This window comes from Perkinsus marinus (genome assembly GCF_000006405.1).
Source record: "Perkinsus marinus ATCC 50983 genomic scaffold scf_1104296962378, whole genome shotgun sequence".
Taxonomy (NCBI): domain Eukaryota; phylum Perkinsozoa; order Perkinsida; family Perkinsidae; genus Perkinsus; species Perkinsus marinus.
Window position 1 is genome coordinate 118,969 of NW_003205427.1, and position 13,174 is coordinate 132,142.

At 49.5% G+C, this 13,174-nt stretch overlaps 5 protein-coding genes across 5 annotated transcripts in view; 3 read left to right on the plus strand and 2 right to left on the minus strand.

The window, feature by feature from the left end:
• Nucleotides 1-911: 911 nt before the first annotated feature.
• Nucleotides 912-1,172, plus strand: Pmar_PMAR022963 (hypothetical protein; the record flags this gene model as incomplete). The annotated part of the gene is made up of 1 exon (XM_002771804.1): nt 912-1,172. A coding segment is annotated over one exon (261 nt), but the record flags the coding sequence as incomplete, so codon positions are not given.
• Nucleotides 1,173-1,664: 492 nt separating this feature from the next.
• Pmar_PMAR022964 (hypothetical protein) lies at nt 1,665-2,935 on the plus strand. The gene is made up of 4 exons (XM_002771805.1): nt 1,665-1,997; nt 2,076-2,171; nt 2,227-2,311; nt 2,682-2,935. The coding sequence occupies exons 1-4, from the start codon at nt 1,771-1,773 to the stop codon at nt 2,799-2,801; spliced, it is 528 nt and encodes a 175-aa protein (XP_002771851.1). The 5' UTR covers nt 1,665-1,770; the 3' UTR covers nt 2,802-2,935.
• Nucleotides 2,936-3,231: 296 nt separating this feature from the next.
• Nucleotides 3,232-6,889, plus strand: Pmar_PMAR022965 (hypothetical protein; the record flags this gene model as incomplete). The annotated part of the gene is made up of 17 exons (XM_002771806.1): nt 3,232-3,356; nt 3,442-3,522; nt 3,757-3,851; nt 3,902-4,019; nt 4,117-4,287; nt 4,357-4,452; nt 4,497-4,565; nt 4,930-5,034; nt 5,084-5,164; nt 5,216-5,310; nt 5,439-5,555; nt 5,670-5,750; nt 5,794-5,838; nt 6,137-6,255; nt 6,382-6,490; nt 6,536-6,693; nt 6,743-6,889. 17 exons carry the CDS (start codon nt 3,232-3,234, stop codon nt 6,887-6,889), a joined length of 1,812 nt encoding a protein of 603 aa, XP_002771852.1.
• A 4,525-nt stretch (nt 6,890-11,414) lies between these two features.
• Pmar_PMAR022966 (thiolproteinase SmTP1, putative) lies at nt 11,415-12,961 on the minus strand (the record flags this gene model as incomplete). The annotated part of the gene is made up of 10 exons (XM_002771807.1): nt 12,857-12,961; nt 12,709-12,797; nt 12,543-12,644; nt 12,318-12,455; nt 12,171-12,264; nt 11,967-12,120; nt 11,777-11,915; nt 11,657-11,723; nt 11,518-11,600; nt 11,415-11,461 (listed from the first exon to the last, which is right to left on the minus strand). The coding sequence occupies exons 1-10, from the start codon at nt 12,943-12,945 to the stop codon at nt 11,415-11,417; spliced, it is 1,002 nt and encodes a 333-aa protein (XP_002771853.1). The 5' UTR covers nt 12,946-12,961.
• Nucleotides 12,962-13,150: 189 nt separating this feature from the next.
• Pmar_PMAR022967 (hypothetical protein) overlaps nt 13,151-13,174 on the minus strand; it is a gene marked incomplete at both ends in the record, with an annotated part of 159 nt that continues 135 nt past the window's right edge. The window contains one exon of the mRNA XM_002771808.1: nt 13,151-13,174. This exon is cut by the window's right edge and continues 4 nt beyond it. Within this exon, the coding sequence (XP_002771854.1) occupies nt 13,151-13,174 (24 nt within the window).

Below are 13,174 nucleotides of genomic sequence, written 5' to 3' on the forward strand. Positions count from 1 at the left end.
AGCTTTGTCTTCTCACTGAGAGCACAAGGTCACTAATCGTCGATCTAAGCAGCGGTTCATTTGCCGGTCCAACTATCGAACTAACACTTGGTTTTGAAAACCAGGTTTTCCGACACTGTCTGGGAGACGGTCGAGTTCTGGCTTGACTTCCACTTGTTTGGTACACGAACAGATCGGGGAAGCGTCTCACCCTACTGTTCTGATCTTCTCGGCTAGATGGGTTTAGTTTGGGTGGACCTACTGAAGGACTGTACATGATGGCTAGCTCTATGAACTCACGAAATTTCAACGGTGATCCTTCGAATATTGGATCTTCACAAGCAGCAGATTCACCAAATCGACTGTCGGGGAGCCCAGTTGGAACGGCGATGATTCATCGCCGATGAATTGATTGGTCATTGTCATAGGATTTTTAATCATCACATCTTCTTGAATTTCCGTTATGACGAAAAAGGCTCGCTCTCTACCCAGGAAGAACATCAAAACACCTTCAGTACAAGTTCCCAGGCAGCAATCGACGCAGTGAGTCTATAACGGGATACACAGAGTTTTCCATTCACTGAGTGTGATGCTATTCAATCATCACATATGCAGTTTTAGCACACTCTGTGGAGGCTGAATAGTGAGTACATCACTCGACCCCTAACTTTCAGGCAGTTTATGGTCCAGTGCACCACTCAGGAGGCAGTCCGGAAGCTTATAAGCTTCGCGACTGAAAATCCCGGAATCACGTGCTACAAGCAGATGCTGTCAGGAGGTAGTCGTTTTGGGTCGCTCTATGTGCGATACACCGTTCCGGGGGCGGCTTATTGGTCGGGCTCCGACCTTCGGGGTATCACGGCCTCTGAGCGCACTGCGTTCAAGTCGAACGGTTCAACGCATTTGAGCTACTACTCTGACCTTGATTTCAGTCCCGACTGAGCTCGAGGACTCACTCTCTGGTGAAGGTGCAACGGCTACGGCTCGGGAGCTCGATACAGCCAATAAGACGGTTGTACGCCTCGATAAGAAGAGCTGTCAGAGCTCAGATCGACTTGTTGATTACGATGCAAGCGCCATCGAGGAACAGCTCATGCAGGACAATCTGCGACATCTCCGGACTCCTAAGAAAGTGGCACACAATAATGCCCACATGAGCGTCGATGACTTTGAAGCAGGGAAGCGAAGACTTAGTAGTGAGGGATTATGGCAACTGAACGGCGACCATATGGTTCAACCATAATGGTTGGCTCTCTTCCAATTTTGATCGATTGATTTATCCACTCTGTAGTTCTATATGAGGGTATTGAACCCGTCGATGATGGGCTGTCTTTCTGGTAACCACAAATTTGATTCACAGACCGTGAATCGTTCGGAATTTCGCTTAACATTTCCCTGTACATGGCATTACAGCACTTCTGTATTCGCTACGTTTCCCAAGCCAAGGAGTGACAGCTAGACACTGTGAATCACAGACTGTGATGCACCGGAGAGCTGAGTTTTTGCCAGTGGAGAGAACTGTGGAAATCTCTCGTGTAGGTTGGAGTTCGTGCACTTCTTTCAGCATCTCGTAATCGCTCAAACGACTTTATTCCGGAGGGCATAGATGCTGTGGCGGCGAGCCCAGTAATCCTTTGCGAGGGAGAGGTGGTGAGGAGGAAGAGCTCAGCGGAGTCGCTATTGAAGCGAACACCACGACCAGCAACTCGGGCGGCGCGTCGGGAGTCACAAACCCTCACCCCGCTTGCGTGCCGGCCTACGCAGACCCCGAAGATACCGTTACCTACGTACATGAGCGCCGACGGTGATGCATCGACTCGTGACTCGTCCAGCCGGAGGGTCACGTGCACGAGGAAGTCCACACGTCGGTCGCAGCGAGAAGCGAAGAAGGCTAAACATGATTCGCAATCTCTCTCGTCGCCGGAGACTCCTACCACGGTGACTCAGGATGGAGACCATATGAGCCTGGAAGTGGCTGATGAACAGATGCTGGCTGGGAGGCATATAAGCAATGCCAAGTAAGTTGAGCCATGGATATATGAACCTCCGTCTTTGCGGTTTTCGTGGCATTTGTTCTCGCGAGGAGTCTTTTGTAGGTTCCGCAAGGGATTCGTCTCTCCTGACACAGGCGAGATAGTGTATGTTGTACGCGATATACTGGGATACCGCAGACGTGGAAAAAGCATAGAAGAGTGATTCAAGATTGCGTTATCACGTTTTCCGTCGAAGAATCTTTGATGAGTGTAGGTATAATGTCGCCTGGGAAGGGTATCCCGATTCTGCAGCTACCTGGGAGCCAGCTGCCAACATCCCGGCGTCGGAATGGAAGGAAGTACGGATGCACTGTAGACCGAATCTATTCCAATATCTCGGAGAAAAATGTGCTCAAAAAGTTTCCTGTCGAGAATCAGATCCGTGACATATTCAAACGATATAATAGTGTTAGCAGAGCCGTCATACGGAATTGTAGGTCAAAAGTTACACCGGTAACACGGAACGAATTCTCAAGATTCACGTTATGTGTGTAATACTTCTACGCGTTCAAGAGCTCTTCTGAATAAGTCTCTGCTGAACTGATTTATTTGTAGTTCAGAACTGCTAGTTCCCTAGCTTGTCAGATTAGGTCTTACATGCTCGCTCACGCCTCTCTCGTATGAACGCATATCCTAGTCCTCGAACCCGATAGCCATTCTTCCTTCCAGGAGCGTGACGATGCTCGCCGGAAGTACGAGCTCGAGCAGAAGCTGAGGCACGGGGTGAAGAGAAGAAGAGATCCAGAAGTGCTTTCTGAGTTCGCGGAAGACATAATACCACTTGACTGAGAGTTTTGCGTTTTCTTCCTCTGTTATCATTATTACTCTTCGTATGTGACCTGTACTAATTGAGTGCAGAGAATGAGAATATTCTCTTCTCCGCCTAATGCAATGCTGCGAACTTCTGTACTGTCAAATTGACTAGTGATAACCTTGAGTTGCGTCATGGGTCGGGTGCTGCTCTAGACCTTCTCTCGGGAATCTTAAAACAGTGGGAAAGTATTCGCACGGACGTGTGTTGGTGACAAGATGAAAATTGTGAGGAAATTTTGGGAAATTTTCGTTGCTTCCGAAGCACTTCTTCTCGAATTTGTATATTAACTGCCATGATCAGTGAAGAAACTCCTGAGAGAAAAGCCAACAGATACTCCTACACTGGTCTGTCGAGTCGTGACTTAGATGGGAATCGCACCGAACAGTTATCGTTGCCTCCAACAACATGGCTATCTTGGTACCTCGCCTGTGGTCATCACTCGCCATCCCATGCTTGTGGACTCTAGCTCTGGCTGCTGACGAGGCCCCTGCACCCCAGTCCAGAGAATCTCATCTTATCAATAAAAAGACGTAAGACTACTCGAAGATGAAACGGTGGGCGGAAGCGCGCCCTTCTCGATCGGGTGATAGCGGTAGCCATAATGCTCTGCCTCAGGCTCATTGACTTTGGTGATGAGGTGTCCGCCTGGCTGCATAAGGTCTATCAAGCTGTGTGGGTGGAACAACCCGTAGTTGTGTAAGTGACGGGAGTACAGAGTCGTCACTATTCCACGACACTGCACTGCGTATAGTGAAACCGTCGTACTGTTCATCATGGGTGGTGATTGCCGACGTGTTCTGTTCGTTTCGGTCGAGGCGCAACCGGATGTGAATGCGGAATCTATTGTCTGGGGACTTCTGCGATCCATTCGTGCGTTTCTCCGCATCATGCGATCCACCTCCTTTTTACTTCGCCTTGTCCTCCTTCCAGCTTCAATCTGCTGACGTTCCTCCTCGGCTTGTGCTCGGTAACGCTCCTGCTTGTGATGATGATAAGACAGTTCGTCTTCAAAGCGAGGGAGGAAGGTGAGGTTGAACTGCATTGTCATCAATGTCGAAACTGGGTCCTGATTCAGCTGACCGTTCACAGCGCAAAAGGAAGCCGTCGATAGTCGTGTCTGATTCGGCTTTCGAGAAAAGCTCTTCGGCGAGGAGAAGGGGGAGTCGGGACAGTCGCCATATCGTTAAGAACAAGTGAGTCATGTGGAGGGACGGCACTTGTGTCTGCGAAAATCGACAGTCCGATGGCGTCCTTCTTGATGTAGTGGATGTATGAAGCCCTGGTCGTCAGGTCGGACAGTACTCAGAAAATGGAGTCGCCCGCCGCTGCTAGCATGAGGTCTTCATCTCATAGGGCCAAGCCGAAGTCGCATTCTTCGAGGACCAGTACACCACAAAGGCCGAGATCTCCTCAATCGTCCATTGTCGGAAGTGACAGTGCGGAGGAACACATAAGATCGAGGTAGCATGCCTCGCGATGCGAGTCGCATGCTGCACGAACAAATCTCGGTTCTTGTAGGATCCCTGGTAGGCCTAGTCCGGTACCCACGAAGATATCTGGGGATGATGGTAAAGTGTACGAAATCGACAGCATCGTAGACTCGAGAGGTGCTGATGATGAAGAGGAGTAGGGGAGGAAGTGCTGATCATAGTTGAGCTTGAGTGTTGTAGATTTCTCGTCACATGGGTTGGGTATCCTCCGACGGCTAGTACTTGGGAGCCAGTGGAGAATCTGCCGCGGTGAGTCGGGAAGGGCTAGATGCAGCTTTGGAGATTTGCCGAACGTCAGGCATTTGATCGAAGAGTTCAAGGAGTTCTCGTCCTCTTCGAGAGCGCGTCGGCACGTAAAGCCACCGCCGTCCGACTCGGACTAGTGTTGTCAGTCTCCTTCGGGAGCAGCATTATTTCGTATACTAGTAGATGATTATCGCAGAATGCAATATACTGTAGCTGAGTGGATTGGAAAGTCTTTCTGGCTGCAGCTGATCCTCGTATCTCTGATTTCCATACGACCCCATGGACTTGAGTTTCTGTCAATTCTTGCTAGAATGCGGTACGGCTTAATTCCTGCAGCGTTGATCCTTCACCGCTTGCATACACTCAGAATGTCCAAGCCCTCCAGCCTTCGAGCGTTCATACTTCTCGCCTTGACAAGAATGGCTGAAGTAGCGTTAGCGGATGGAATGGAAGGACAGTATTGGCAGGCTCGGTGAGTCACTCGCTCTGCCCTTAGTGGTGACACCGATGGTTACACTCAGGATCCAGGAGGCCTGGCAAGAGTCAGTCGAGTGGTGGTCGAAGGTCTACAAAGTGACTTGGAGTGACCAGCCTCAGAATGTGTACGCCTTCGCGTTTGCACTCCTCACGAGCGTCACTATCGTCATCATCAGATACAATCTCCTGGCCATCGGAGCGTCCTTCATCGTAGTCGTGGTCAGCCTCATTCTGGGATCCAGACATATCACCAGAACTATGGAAGAAGAAGGTGAGTACGAGCGTCTACTTTTGGGGTAGAATAACTAAAGCCTCCCTCTGTCGCTGACCTTGCATGTGTATGTGGGGTAATTTATCCGCTCTTTAGTGGACAGTAACAGCTGCAGTTAACTGTTTCAGCTCATATCGCGGCTGCTGCTTTAACTGCTGATGAGGATGTATCGACAGAGGAAGGCCCTGGTGATGCCTCTGGTGATGATAGGAGTAAAGCCACCAAGAAGAAGGGAGCGAAGACTAGTAGCTCGAGCAGCAAGGCTCGGGGTCGCTCTACTGAGCGCCAGGCCGAGGATGTCCAGTCGCCGAAAAGGTGCCAATGAACTGATGCAACGCTGGTTCAATCCAACCTGTCAGATCTACCAAGGCCCGCTCTTCTTCTCGAGCTAGTCGTGCGGCCCCGTCGCCGGCTAGATCGGAATCGAAGTCTGGGAAGGGGTAGGAAGAACTGTTTTTGATTGGACACATCGCTGTTCGTTAGGACTCCAAAAAGCTCCACTAAACGTCGCTCGAGTCGAGCCAGGGCGTAATGCCTCGATGAAAGAGAATTCATTGTAGTAGACATTGTTGTCTTAGTAGATGACGACTCGTATCGATGGTTATGATTATGATGCACACAGGGTATGAGAATTTTGTCGCGTTCTCCTTGGTGTTTGGTGGAGGTGTTTGAACAGATTGAGAAAAGCTAATGGTTTTATATCTCAACATCGTAGTGAAGAACAGCAGTAGTGTTGTAGAAGAAAGGACTGAGAAGCGGACAGGACCAGAACTGTTGAGTGAGATTATCTTGGAGAGCTCCTGTCACGCATGGTTCTTATGGTCAGGTCAGATGATGTACTACATAGCGGCTCAAATCATTCGTCATACTGCGGTCACGGAGAAGGTCGCTATGGCGTGCCCAAAAGAGCTGGAGGTTAATCTTGAAGGAGAGCACAGTTTACAGGTTGGTTCGGTACTGGGAGACTCCCACTAGGAGTTGAGTACTCTTATGGGCAGAATCGGTCTAGGCCTTGACAGCTATTCGAATCAGTGATTCGGGGAGGGCGTGGTCATGGCATTTTGCGCTTAGGTTGAGGTGACCAAGAGAGGCGTGTGGGGAAACTACCTCGTATTGGAAGTATGTCTAGTTGGAGTACCTCAAGACGTGATGATCAAGAGCAAGGGCCTGCTCGTTGGGAGTGAGCATTTTCACATCGACTGCCTCTCCCAGTGTTGGGCTTTAGGCACGATAAACGTGCCCCGAGGCACGTCGTGTCCTAATAGCTCGTATAGGAATGCAATAGCTCTTCGCAATGCAGAGAGGCTTCTGCAAGAGAAACTGCCTAGTGAGATATCCCACAAGCTCGCTGGCAATGGCTTGGAGGCGGATGTGGTGATCAAGGTGTGTTCCATTAGTGCGGGAAAGTGTGGTCGGATGTCCCCCTTGGCAGGATGACCAGAGAGAGCAAGAACTTTACCAGACAGTCATGATAGACCAAAATAGCCGGGAAGAAGACTCTGATGAGTACTTGGACGACTGGACTCTCATCGAGAGAGACTACGTCATTGTCGACCCAGCGGATGCTGTAGTGGATTAAGGAGTTGCTGTCCTGCCAGCCCTGACGCAATGACAATGTCCTTAATTCGAAACAAGTTGTGTATATTGATCTGCTCAATTCGGCGGTCTCCTTTTGGAGCTCATGCTATGGATTTTACGTTAAACGATATATCCTGTGATGCTTGTGAACCTCCCATGGTTGAGTTAGTCGTGGTCACCAAGATTTCTGTTGCAGACCAATCGATTGGTTTCGTAAGGAGGCACAAAGGGAACCCAGCGCTGCGGAAAGTTTGGGAATATTCTCAATTGTCGGGTCCTTTCAACAGTGCCAGAGGTACATAGTGAGCTACATCTTTTATTTTCACTACTTATTCGTCACCTATCGAACAGGTATCGCTGCCTGCCAGCCGACCGGAATGGACCGTATCGTTGGGCTCGTCTGTCCCCACTGTGCGTGTTGCACTAGTTTGAATAGTGCGCTGCCGAAAAGCGACACATTGTGTTTTTATAGGCATTGAGATTGTTATTACCGGAAGCACTGTGTTATTACTACTACTGGGATCCGCTGGAATTACTCTGAGTGATTATGCTGTCGCCGTTGGTGGAATCTCCGTCTCGTGACTCAGATGAAATACCGAGAAGGAGATCGTCCGATTCCGAGGAACATCGAGAATGACACCAACTTGATACGGAAGACTCCTATCATACGTCGGCTCTAGTTCTGGTTTCTCGCCCTAGTCTTCTATTCTGGAAGCACGGCCACGACTGGTCGGCTCGAGACGGTGCGATCGACTAACTGGTTGACTTCTCAAGAGACCATAGGGCATGGGTCAAGTCCACACAATTGTCATGATGTTCGTCTTCGATGCATGACATTTGTTCGAGTTTATTCTATTGTTAGCGGTGGATGCGGCAGCTCACTCTGGTCGCTTTTCATGCTGCTCCCCTTCACTCAACGACAAATTTTCGCAATAGCATTCCTGACTGTCTGTGTCATCATTCTCCCTCTGCCTCTACGTCAGCTCATACTTCCTAAGAGGCCCGGGCTGATCTCCTCAAGCAGATGCTTATCCGACCAAGAACAGATCGATTCGCTGCCATGGATACGAGAATTGTACGAGTCACGTCCGAAAGCCTTCGCGCTTCACCGTATGCTGCATCAGAAGCATCTTTATATTCCACCACCCGATACGCGCGTGCCCACTGCCAATGAGAAAGCCTTCGGTAAATACTATATGAGCACCTACCATCCTACGCTGGCATGTCCGTTCCAAGAAAGGCTCGGCGGACCGGCCATAGGCCTGGTCCCGTGCGATCCGAGAACGGCCTTTGACAAGACTAGAGCTGAGTGTAGGATCAGGTCTTATGTCGAAAATGGCGACGTTACGACAGAGGAGCTTTTCTCAGCTGAACGTGTGTTGTATCAGCTGAACCCGAATTGTATCTTCGAGACCGACAACTCTCGTCGGGAAGATTTCCAGCGGCCCATTGAGGGGTATGGCCGAGTGACTTTGTTAAGATTCAATATGTACCATGGAGGCGTCCTGTCAGATAGGATTTTGGAGGATGTGAAAATGGCTGAGCAAGTTGTTGTGCTATTGCGATGGCCGATGGGAGACTACAATGCAGCGACAAGGCAATTCAATTTCTTAGACTGGATGGCTGAGAATGACTTTGCTGTATTTAGCAAGGAGCAGGAGTATTATCCCGAAACTGACGGCAGGAGGAATCTAGCTGTTCGAATATCATGGATTCGAATGCCTCCCGGCTTCAGCGAGCCGTGCACGAGTTCGAGCCAGTATCTGGTCCCGGAGCCTATCGTGGAATCTGGCGCGAGGTTATCGGAACTTCTATCTCGGGCTCGATCTGCACAGTTCATTGGGCCTCAGCGAAATAGACCTGATAAATGGTTCGCCCGCAATGTATTTCCGGAGATAGCATGCGAATTCGAGGAGAGGATCGGCACTCGTGGGGACGGCGGTAAATGGGTGTGTGACAGCTATAAACTGAGTCGGAAAGTGCGACGTGAACCAGTGATCATCTATTCGATCGGCTATGGGAACTCTTTTTCATTCGAGGCGGCTTTCCATGATGAAGTTAATAACAACTCAGAGATAGTTGTCTTTGAGATCGACAAGAGACTATATGAGAAGGCAGTGAGGGTCGGGCCCAAGTACATCACTTGGAAACACTGGGGGCTTGCCAATCGAGACGACCGCGCGAAGGAGCATTTCACCTTGCCTACTATGCGGCTCATGCTCGGCCACAATGAGCGTGTTATTGACATTTTCAAGATCGATTGTGAAGGATGTGAGTTTGACACATTCCGGACTTGGTTCAATCCCATAGAGAAGCAAAGTGAAAATCTTCCTGTACAAATACTGATCGAAGTTCACTGGAGGGATCCAAAGTCTGCCCGTTCCCTGCTAGAGTACCTAATGGACCTCGACTATGTCGTCTTTCGAAGAGAACCAAATTATCTTGCAAGATCTAGCTACATGGAATTTGGCTTGGTTCAGCGAAGCTTCATCGGATGACCAGTCTCGATTAGCGGCAAACGACAACACGATGCCTTTAAGCATGAGATCGTTGAATACCTTCCAACTTGCAATACTGCGTTACGTTTTGTCCTTCAATGCCACTTGTCACTGTATGACGACGTTTATGAGGTCATTGTTTGTAGCTACTTATCGAGGCAGTAGGACCTATGGTCTTGTGTGCCACACAATGTGTGGTCCTCTGCTGCTCACGAGTTGGTTGCCGTGACACCCTGGCCAGCGGCCGCTGACAGATGCGAATGCACGCAGCTGCAGGTCATCATACCTGAGGGCCTCAGGCTGAGGCTCTCAAATCACCTTATGTTCTTCGCTCGCGATTCGGGAACAGGGCGTGCAAGCTGATTGACATCATACTCACAAGCACGCCAGCCTGGTACATGCTGGCATCGCCCACTAGCATCCGATGATTCGTCACAGATTGTGACTCACAATGGTTCCGTCACGGAACCATCGTACAATTTGACCATTAGCCATTAACGTTTTACCATTAATCAACCGCATTAACACGGTATTTCATTATAGCAGAATGTTTGACATTCTGCTATAATGAAATACCGTGTTTTGTGACATTCAATGTCATTGACAAGTGCTCTCAGGAGCAATAGTACGCTGAGAATCAACCACAATGAGACAGATATCCACGAGAGACAACAATCGACACAAAGTTTGTGTCACAAACTGAATCTCACAGACCTTCACAAAAGTTATGGATCCTTCTAAGGCTTTCTGAGCAATCGAGTTTGGGGCATCATATCAGGCGGGACCTTCTTTCCGATAGAGTCAACATGCATGACTAGGTGATCGAACCCTTCAGTCTAGTCAAGTGCTTCAATCTCCAGCTCTGCGCGCTTGCGTTTCAGTGCTTCCTCGCCTAAGCATCCTCCATGACAACATCGAGGCTCAACTCGGCCGAAGCCTTGGCAGTGTTACTGGGATACTTGTCCTTCGCAGCGTTGATGAGGATTGAAGGTGCCCTCGGCGAGGACCCCTCGCCGCCGAGGAACAGACTCGTGAAATTCAAACCTTGAATTGTGCGAGCTTAGCGCACCACCGAGTTATGTTGGAGATCATTCAGGGCTTGAATTTCAAGTCATATGGCTCGCCGCCCTTCTTTTGCCGCTCGGCTCATTCCAACCCCCCTTCTGCTACCCAAAGCTCAACTTCTTTTGATACGCTCTGCACGGGCATAATAGACACATTATGTTCAGCTGCTTCATGCGGACCGCACAGTGCGGTGTTGTAGGTCTCGATTCGACCATAACTGGGTGTCGAGACTCTCGAAAAGGTCGTTTCAACTTGACTCAAGTTACTTGAACAGTCGCTGAATCCCTCATGAACGGTGGCGAGTTCTCCAATTCGAGATTGGCAATCTCACAACAGTCGCTGGGTATGATAATCGTACAACGATTGCCACAACACGCTCGCTGCGAGCGGCTCGCACACGCCACAAAATCCTCAGATGTAGTTGGTAACCTACTGTTGGTTGCTTCCGCAGCATACTGTATGGTGCATTCGTGCCAGATTGGATCAATAATTGTTTAAGATTCAATCTCTAATCCGGATCATCTTCATCGCATAGCGAGCTTGTCTGATGATCAAATAGAGGAAAAGTCAGTGAGCTCAGTTCACTGAACTGGTCGGGCCACGCCAACCGTAACCTCGCGTGCGATAAACACAACCTCCAGCGGGTTGGTTGGAAAGTGTTAGTAATGACGAGTGCATCTGAAATTCGGGCCGAACTGAGGATCTTAAAGTATAGACTGAGGTATCGCGAAGTTTGTTCAGTCATAACTCTCAAATAACAAAAAATAATAAATTCAAAGCACAGCAGCTTAAGACCTAACGGAAGAATGAGGAGGGCGCTTGACCCACGAGGAATATCTATTGGGCGCAGCACGCTTCCTCTTGTGAGTGATAAGCCATCACAGGAAACTTCGTGAAACTGCTGACGAGCGGCCGCTCTGAATACCTCACTGGGCTAGGCGCAGCAGATGGCTGGTAGATCATTCAAGCTGCAATGGGATAACTCGCAGCGAGCAAAATGCCGCAGATACCTAAAAATACCATCTGGTTACGAGAGAAAGAACTTTGAACTGCGGTGTGGACTCACCCTTGGGTGAATCGTCAATGGCCATCTTGATGTAACCTTTGTCTCCCCATGTAGCTCCCCAGGAGTTTTTTACAAGATAGTAACTGATCAGCGCATTCATTCGTCGAGTACGATGGCTCATGATGAGTGATGAACTCACGGCTCAATTGCTTTCAAGTCATAGCCAACCGCGAGAACACCATGATTCAATGACGTATAGCACGTAGCTGAAACCGGAAAGCGTTCCAAATGGGAGCATGGCAGTATCACGTCACCGTACAATTCAAAACCCCCCCGCCATAGTGTTGGAAAGCTCTCGATCCCGCATCAATGGCGACACTGACTGGTCCACTCAAGGCTATCGCTGCCAGAAGGGCGGGCTTTGAGGATGTCACGTTCACATAGCGTGTGGAATGGGGCTTACGATTGGGTGGATCAAAAGTTCAGCGGACGAACATTGCTAAACTCACCGCGATTACGGCCGTACGGGTGTGTTGGCAAGGGAATTGAATCGGAAGGATGGATGGAATGCTTCTTGGTTCATATGGATAATCCTTCTCCGAATCGATCCCGTGATCCGCCACGTATTCGAATGCGTTGATCATCCATCCACCCATACACCCCCTGAAGTGGCGAGGAATCGTATACAAGTAGGCTACAGTGGAGGTATTTACTCATTCCCATAAGACAGGCTACAGTCGAGTAACTGTTCCTCCGAGAGTGGCACGAGATCCCCTGTATGATTCTTGTGAAGAGCCTCAAGGGCACCTGTTGACAATGACCTCAAAAGTTATCAGCGCGGGCCAGCGAAAGTATCCTACCAGTGGTTGAGAAGGCCCAGCAACTTCCACAATAGCCCTGATCTTTAACATCCGTAACCCAGCCTTTGGCAACATAGTTGACAACTGCTGGAAGCTCTTCAACGGAGCCCTCATAACCAACGGTGTTTGCTTTGTTCCCTGAAGGAAGAGTAGCGCAGTAGATGAGGATCCGATTCTGATCTCCAGGATCGTCAAAAGAGGAGTAGCTGTGATGCTTGATGCTACCGGTGAAGCTTCTACTCTTGGGCATTGTCGCGAGTCTGGTCATCCTAAACTCGGCATTGGTGAGATGAGCGAATGGAGTCACCTTGAGCTTGTAGGGCAGACCTGTAGTAGCGGTGTGGTATTCTCACGTCAACTTGAATAGATATCCTCAACCAGATGACCCCACCTTTGACATTCTCCTCTTCTATGAAGCGGAGGTTGTCTGCAAAAATCTTCATACGGGAATCGTCTTGTGCACCGAAGTTGTGTCCAAATCTGACCACACGAAAATACTTTCGTAGATGTGATAACCTGCCAATGAGGTGACCCCTTACTTCTCCTTGTAGGCTTCGAACATGTCCCTCACCTGAGATCCGCCGTACTCGGCAGTTACAACTGCGAGGAGTAGTTGAAAGGCCAACATTTGAGTTACACAGTTGATTTTAACTGTAATGGATGTACCCCCATCGCCACTGTCCTCTCAGTGCATGATGCATCGGGGTCTCAACTACGTGCTCGGATACTCGGAGTACTAGGTACTACGAAGTACCGCGTGCCACGCGGCGCGTGGCTTCCTCGAGTCGCATATGCGTATGCCTGAGCCCTTACAAAGTACTAGGTGAACCTACGATGTTGTGCGTCGCCCTATGTAA

Coding starts and splice junctions, on each gene's coding strand:
- Pmar_PMAR022964 (XM_002771805.1), top strand. CDS start 1,771: ATGAGCGCCGACGGTGATGCATCGACTCGTGACTCGTCCAGCCGGAGG. Junction 1,998..2,075: donor AGGCATATAAGCAATGCCAA/GTAAGTTGAGCC, acceptor AGTCTTTTGTAG/GTTCCGCAAGGGATTCGTCT. Junction 2,312..2,681: donor CGGCGTCGGAATGGAAGGAA/GTACGGATGCAC, acceptor TCTTCCTTCCAG/GAGCGTGACGATGCTCGCCG.